This window comes from Euprymna scolopes, chromosome 8 (genome assembly GCF_053919585.1).
Source record: "Euprymna scolopes isolate OS-2025 chromosome 8, ASM5391958v1, whole genome shotgun sequence".
Classification (NCBI taxonomy): domain Eukaryota; kingdom Metazoa; phylum Mollusca; class Cephalopoda; order Sepiida; family Sepiolidae; genus Euprymna; species Euprymna scolopes.
The window spans coordinates 161,714,736-161,723,057 of record NC_136489.1 but is presented as its reverse complement, the minus strand read 5'-3'; the positions used below and the strand labels follow the sequence as shown (position 1 = coordinate 161,723,057).

At 30.9% G+C, this 8,322-nt stretch overlaps 1 protein-coding gene across 1 annotated transcript in view; it reads right to left on the bottom strand.

The window, feature by feature from the left end:
• Positions 1-2,345: 2,345 nt before the first annotated feature.
• Positions 2,346-8,322, bottom strand: part of LOC145283966 (multidrug resistance-associated protein 1-like) — a 145,987-nt gene continuing 140,010 nt past the window's right edge. The window contains exons 28-30 of the mRNA XM_080133064.1: positions 6,917-7,083; positions 4,633-4,827; positions 2,346-2,557 (exon numbers count right to left, since the gene is read on the bottom strand). Coding sequence (XP_079989190.1) covers positions 2,443-2,557; positions 4,633-4,827; positions 6,917-7,083 — 477 coding nt within the window. The 3' untranslated portion in view covers positions 2,346-2,442. The remainder of the gene's footprint in view (positions 2,558-4,632; positions 4,828-6,916; positions 7,084-8,322) is intronic.

Here is an 8,322-nt window from a genome sequence, read left to right as displayed (position 1 = left end):
TATTATCAGGAAGGTCGTTTATGAATATCAGGAATAATAATGGTCCAAGGATTGACCCCTGAGACACTCCCGCATTAATGTTATGTTGTTTGGACTTGTAGGATATTTTATAACGGGATCAACCATAACGTTTTTGTTAATATATGAGGGAATAAATTCGATTGATGAATTAAAGTAAATTTATTTGTTATTCATTTTATTTATTTTTTTTTTTCACATAGGAATGAATCCCTGCTTATCAAGGCCCTGAGGCCACTCGAGGATAAGGATTATTGGGTGTACAGTAATCAATGGGATAGTATCATAGTAGTCGATAGTAATGAAAATTTGGTAAATTGGATTACTTAAGGGAGCGGTTCATCAAGAATTTGTTTATGTTGGACTTGAAGACAACCAAGTTGCTTGTGTCAAGATGCATTCGCAACAAGATGGCAATCTTTTTAAATTTCCTTTTCTAATAGACAAGACAATTGCAACAAAAAAGAAATACATGAAATCTGGGCAGGAGCTGCTAAAAAACGGACTATCCAGCCTTGACAGAGTACAAAATAGGTTTTGTGGTTTAATGGGTGATGCCCTTTTCTCTTCCCTGCAATCTCTCTCACACAGGAGAGGTGTTGCGAGCCTGTCTTTTTTTTATTACTTCCATGGCAAGTGCTTGTCTGAGCTACAATCTCTGCCCCCCCGCCTCGCCAATCTTTTACGAGGAGCACCAGTCTAGCTGAAACCACTGTCAATAATTTTCCCCACTCTTTATCTGTGCCAAAACCAAAACGTAGATTCCATGAGCAAAGCTTCTTTCTTAGAAGTGCACGCCTGTGGAACTGTTCAGTTTACCTGTTTCCCACCTGACTACAACCTGGATATCTTCAAGTCCAACATAAACAAATTCCTGATGAACCGCTCCCTTAAGTAAGACACTTTATCAAATCTAAACGCTAACGTACTGTACACGCAATAACCCTTATCCCCAAGTGGCTTTTGGGCCTTGATAAGTAGTGACCACCTTGTAAAAAAAAAAAAAAAAAAAAAAAAAAGTACTTCTCTTGTGATTAGAATTGGAACAGTAACACACTTAGATTTTAGTAGCGTATCATTTCATGACCTAGGCAGTTTGAAAAACTCCAGTGAATCTGCATTAACTTCGAACATCTTTAATACAATAATGACAATGTCAAAGTGAATTGAAAAATCTTTTTTATCTCTACAGTAGTAAAAGGGATAAGCTTGCTTGTTTGCGCATGTAGTGTTTTATCTTTTAAAAATTTTTTTTTTTTTTTTTTTTTTTTTTTTTTTACAAAGGAACCACCACTTATCAAGGCCCAGAGGCCACTCAAGGATAAGAGTTTAAGAGTGTACAGTGGTCAAAAGGACAATATAGTAATTGTTAGAAGCATAAATTTGGTAAATTGGATTACTTAAGGGGAACGGCTCAGCAAGAACTTGTTCACATTGGACTTGAAGACGGCCATATTGTAGTCAGCTTGAAAGCAAGCAAACGGAAGACATTTCCACAGGTGTGCAGTTCTAAGAAAGAAGCTTTGTTCCTGGAATCTACATTTAGGTTTAGGCACAGATAAAGAGTGGGGGAAATTATTGATAGTGTTTAAAGCCGAACTAGTGTTTCTCGTGAATGTTTGGCGAGGGGGGGAGGATCAGATTGGAGCTCAGACGAGCACTTGCCATGAAAATAATGATAAAACAGACAGGCTTGCAACATCTTGTTTTTAATGGAGATGTAAGGGGGAGGGTCTTAGATGAGAAGTGGTGGTCGTAAGAGGAGGGGGAATAGAGAAAATAGAAACAATATAAGAGAAGAGTATGAAATTAAATGGGAAGACTAAAAATCACAAAAAATTAAAATGGTGATATAGGGTTCATGGGTGAGGTAATACTGGTTAGGCCTTATATTTAAAAAAAACTTAAGTTGATGAGATTGTCGCTTTTTGAATTTTATTTGTAAATAAAATGGTTTTTTGCAATGACAAATGAAAAAAAAGTGATTTGTGTTTTTAGAATGATTACTTGAAAAAATTTCATTTGATGCAAGACAAATTATGCTTTTATGAAAAACTATTTTTTATGATTTTACTTGCATTTAAAATTATTGTGAAAACAAAATAGTAAACATTTTTAGGCAAAATGTAGTTTTTATTCAAATTTAATTTCCTATCATATGCAGATAATTTTTAAAAGAAAAATCAAATATACCAGTAACTATAATCATAAACCACATATTAAAGTCTATTTCAAACATGTAACTTAATTATTAGAGCCGATGCTTCGTTATTAAAAAAAATTTTTCCTAAACAAGTTACTTAAAAATTTTTAACAAAATTGCTTAATCCATTCTCAAGTCGTCTTTTTTTATTAAAAAATTTGAAGGCCAACAATCAAAAAAAACAAACTTTAACGACTATTTACAATCGGAAAGAAAAAAGGTTAAGCGACAAGTCCAGCATCTTTTGCCATCCCATAAAATATGGATTGTTTATTGTCCAGAAGATTCGGAGGCGAATCAAATTCTTTTATGGTTCCATTATCAAGTACCATAATTCTGGAAAGAAAAAAAAAATAGATTTTTCGGTAAAGAATTCAAGAACAAGTTTAACTCACTTATGATAAAAATTAATATATATATATATATATATATATATATATATATATATATATAAATAAATAAATCAATACAAAAATGTTTATTGATTGATTGATTGGTTTTACGGCATATCAACCTATGTGGTCATTTAATGCCGGAGTCTTTTTTTTTAAACTATTTTTTATTGGGGGGGGGGGCTTTTTCAGCCTTTCCTCCTTTTTTTATAAAATCGAACTAAGAAATTAAATGTTGTATTTATACATGGATGTGTATATTTGGGTGACTTTAAATTTCCTTAAATTTTCTTATATAAATTTACTTTCCTTAGGTATGCTAGAATATTTGTTGAGTTGACCTTTTCAAAAAGGTTCTCCATATTGCTTTCTGTATAATATAGTTTTCTAGTTAGGGCGAGGTCATCACATCCAACTAGGATATGTTTTATTCTGAGTGTCTCCTGGCATGGCATGCACTCTGACACCGATTCTCCATTTAGTATATAAGAATGAGTAAAGTTGGTGTGTCCTATGCGCAGCCGAGTCAGTATCACATCTTCTCGGCGTGATCTCTTGATGACCGGACATCGTTCCTTAAGTTTAGGTTTGATTGAGTATAATTTGCTGCCCTCTTGCTGACTCCACCGCAGTTGCCATCAAAAATATGTTTATATCTTTTCTGTATTTCCCATCTGTTGGCATGTAGAACTACAGAAAGCATTTTGAAAAGCAAAGAAAAAACGAAAATGTTTCTTTCAAAAACAATTTTCGACCAATCCTTCAGTCTTCAGTGTGAAATTTATGTTTTACATGAATCTATTGATACTCAAATAAGATATATTGAAAGTTTCAAAGAAATGCGTTTTCATCAGAGGAAAGATATTCGCAAATAAATATAGCTAAGCTATGACTTTGCTGGTACTGGTATTAATTGCAACAGAATTATAGGAAAGCGAGTCATAAATGCAAAAAGAAAAAAAAAAAAAATTTTGACAAAGAGTTTATAAATGGGGAAAAGAAAATTAAAAGGATAAATTAAAAGATTAAAAAAAAAAAAGATGAAAAGATATGGTACGGTTAAGTATTATCAAGACAAAATGTCAAGAATCCAGAATTGTTGACAAGTAGATTCAAATTAAAATCAAAAATGCTTGTAAAATCCAAAATGTTTGTATAATCCAGGTTTATAGAAAGAACAGTTTGCAAGCAGTCGAGGAATAAAAATTATTTCAATTCTAATTTTTTCACATATGGTACTTATACACTTTAAGCAAGACATTAAAAAAAATGAAAATATTGGGAAAAAGTTATATTGTACTTATTCATCATGGAATTAAGTTCTCTGAAAAAGAAAATTCACTTAATTTGATCAAGTAATTTAAATTTTTTTTTTTTTTTTATTACATTTGATCAAATAGTTTTTTTTTACAGCAGGAAAACAATTTTTTATGACAGCAAGCTGAAGGTAGCCATGTTTGAATCTTTGAACCACAAGCAAGGGAAGGGGGCACCTTGGGGAGTTAATTCAGTCTAAAATGCCGACACCCCTCATGTTAAATAGTTTTTCTTCCTTCCTTGTGGTCTAAAAAAAAATCTAAAACATGGCTACCTTTTGCTAAGTGTCATAAAAAATTGTTTTTCCACTAAAAAAAAAAAAAAAAAAAAAAAAAAAATTTAAGTGAAATTTTCTTTTCGAAGAACTTAATTTAGTGTTATGTACACTAACATTTTTTTTTTAAAATATTTTCATTTTTTAATGTCTGTACAAGTACCATATATATATATATATATTCCTGTTGTATAAACTTGAATTAAAACCTACCACACAAAACCATTTCAAGTGTTTAATGGAACAAAGAAAGCAAACAGAAGGTAGAACCTACCGCACCCTCACTGTCAAAAATGAATTTAGAAAAACCTCTCTCCTTATTTCATAAGTTCTTTTTTTCAATAAACTTTCTAGCAATAGACATTTTCCTCATCTTTTTTAGCTTCATTTCAGTTTGGCTCAAGGATATAAAAATATGACAGCCTTACCTGTCGTAATCTATCACAGTGTTGAGTCGATGAGCAATGGTGAGAATTGTGCAGTCGGAAAATTCTTCCCTGATTGTTTTTTGTATAAGTTCATCGGTTTCCATGTCCACGGCGGCAGTCGCCTCATCTAAGATTAAAACTTTGGTTTTGCGAAGCAGAGATCGTGCAAGGCAGATAAGCTGCCTTTGGCCAGCACTGAAGCGAGAGAAAACAAATTTAATTAAAGTAAAAACATGAGTGAAAAAGAAAATCCACAGAAAATTTAAGCCAAAATTTTTTTATTTTTAAATTTGATAAAGTAATTAAATATTATTTAAATCAGGTTATGTTATCTATTTAGGCATTTTTTTTATTCAAGCAAACATTGTTAAAAATATTTGATTATACTTTGTTTTTTTTTATATATCTTATCCTTTTAGTGTGAAAATAAAAAAATTAATACAAGTCACAAACGTTTTCGATTCTTTGTCGAATCATCAGGTGAAAAAAAGCAAATGAACAAGGGAATCTCAAAAGCATTTGTAGAGTTAGTTGCCAGAAGATTGTCCAAGTGTTCAGGGAAATATTAACTGCCTACATTCTTTGCGCCAGAATTAGCATTACAGGACAAAAATATGCTAAGAATTTAAAAAATATTGCTGGTCTTATAAGCAATAATTGTACGAGTTTATGTCTTTCAACTTCAAGTATTTTTAACTTGGCAGTGGGACAGAGTAGCTATCATAAAAACAATGTAGCATTAATATTATTATGGGAGTTACCCTCTCCAAAAGGGTATTTAAACTTTTAAATTACATTGGTTATTAGGCAGTTTTGTTTTTTATGTTTTTTTTTTGTTTTTTTTACTATAAAATATCGGATCAAGGGAATATCGGATCAAGAAGTGACAGTAACCACTTGAAAAGCGCACAGATCACCAGTGCGACAACTGAAGACAGTGCCCGACAACTGAAGACAGTGCCCGACAACTGAAGACAGGCGATTTCAGTTCAGAGCAATCCAATGGGGCCCAACACTGGCCAGTGTCTGTCAGTAAACATAAGTAATCACCTCAAAATGCCAATGATCACCATTTCTCGCCATTGGAGACAGAATTTCATTTCGGTACAGTCCAATGGAAGCCAATACTAATTATGGCAGACAATGAACACCAGGAATTGACAGTAACAGTTGGAAAGGCAGTGTCCACCAGTAAGTGCAAGTAACTGCCTCAAAACAGCACTAATCGTCAGTGACTATCAATGCCCGCCACAGGCATCCATGTGACAGCCAGTGCCCAACGATGTCTGACAGTTGAAAATGGACGATTTCAGTTTGGAGCATTCCAATGGAGGACACCACTTATCATGGCCATCAGTGATTGTTAGTTGCAAAGGCAGCCAGTGCCCACCAGTAAACACCAGTACTTGCAAGTAACCACACCAAACCAGCACTAATCAAAGCCAAAACCTAAAAACAGTGAGTTCAGTATGATAGCTAGCTTGACACAATCCTAAAAAAAAATAAAAATAAAAAATAAAAAAATAAATAAATAAATAAATAAAAAATAAAAATAAATAAATAAATAAAAAAAAAAAAAAATAAATAAATAAATAAATAAATAAATAAAAAAATAAATAAATAAATAAAAAATAAATAAATAAATAAAAAATAAAAAAAATAAATAAATAAAAAATAAAAAAATAAATAAAAAATAAAAAAAATAAATAAATAAAAAATAAAATAAAAAAATAAATAAAATAAATAAAAAAAAAATAAAAAAAAAAATAAAAAAAAATAAAAAATTTTTTTTTCAAACTTACAATTCTTAACATAAGCAGTCATGTAAACGATTCATGCACGTGCATAAGTGAAGCAGTTGACAAAGAGATAAAAATTTGACCCCATGTACCAATTTTTTTAATTTTAACACCTTACCAGCCCTTTTTTCCAAATAAAAACAGATTAAAAAGTTTTCCACATGTCTGAATACCCTATATACCAAATTTCAAGTCTGCAAATCCAAAATTTGTTGAGTATAAAATTTGAGAATTGTCCTTACACACATATGCATTCACACTATTAGATATATACTTCTTAATATTGATTAATAATGTCTTTACAAGATTTTAAGTCGGAATGCATTGTGATATCAGACATTTCCCTCTTTTCTCATCCATCCGTTATTCATAAAACTTTTCAAAAAGTATAAATATAAAAAACTTGTCAGCGTTTCCAGTAAAGACCTTTTTTTCCTGAATTCAGTTACAAAATGTTCTTTAAAATTGAAGAGGCGTGGCATTACCTAAAATTCAACCCTCCTTCACCGCATTCAAAGTCAAGTCCATTGTGAAGATTAGAAATAAAAGACCTCAAGTGGGCCAACTCCAGAGCTTTCCAAATTTCCTCATCTTCGTATTTGTTAAGAGGATCCAAGTTGAGTCTGAGGGTTCCAGAGAAAATTAAAGGTTCCTACAAGAAATCAAAAAAACAGTTAAAAGAACATGTCAATTTTAAATTTGATTTCAAGAGAAATTGAAATATAAAAATTTTACCTTTCAAATTTTTTTTTTAAAACAGTTATGTTCTGTAATAGAAGCATTGTTTAAATTTTTAAATAAAATGTATAAAATACATTTATAAACCAAATTACAATGCAATATTATGAAAATAAAATGTTTTGTTCAAAATTAATATTTCGGCGATATACACCATCTTCAGAATTTTATACTTTTTTCGTTTTCCTCGCTATGATGTTGAATTGAAGAAAAAAACAGTAAAGAATGTATTGTATTATTTTGAACTGCCAGAAGAATATGCATGCCGCACGTGATATGAAACTCAGACTTGTCTCTGTGACAGAAGCGTTGTTTAAATTTTTTAAAAATAAAATACGTATAAAATGCAATATTATGAAAGTAAAGTATTTGTTTGTAATTTGGCTTATAAACGTATTTTATACATTTTATTTTAAAATTCAAACAACGCTTCTGTCACGGAAAATAAACGACTTTCATATTGCATGTGCCAAGCACATTCTTTCGGCATTTTTAAGTAACGCTGCAGATGGACAACATACACATTCTTTACTGGTTTTTTTTTTTACGATAAAAATTTAAAAAAATATAAAAAAAAAATGTATAAAATTCAGAGGATGTCTTGTCGAAATATGAATTTTAAACAAATTAATTTTTATTTTCATAATATTGCATTGTAATTTGGCTTATAAACGTATTTTACAAATTTTATTTTTTCTTAAAGGATTCGGACTACTGTTCTTATTTTTATCCTTACATTTCAGCCAACGTAACCAACTTTTTACAGGTGCATCTTGGGAATTTGTATAAAATTGTAAACTGAACCTTTTATTTAATCCGAAGGAGTAAATTGGCAGGTGAAATGAAAAGATTTTTCCTCCATGCATTAAATGAAGAATTCTGTTTAAAATTCCATTTTTCAAAGTTTTACAAGGTGCATCTGAAGAAGGATGGAGGTTACATCGGCCAAAACGTTGTATAATCTAAATATTTTTTGACATTTCTGAATTTTTGAGATGAGGATTGATTATTCATATTATTTGGATTCATCGGACTACTGTTCTCATCTTGAGTGTGATTTTCACGTTTCAGTCAATCCTCTTCAAGTATATATATTGTTTAGTTTGGGAATCTGCACAGAATTTCAAACAAAACCTTTTATTTACTTCATGAA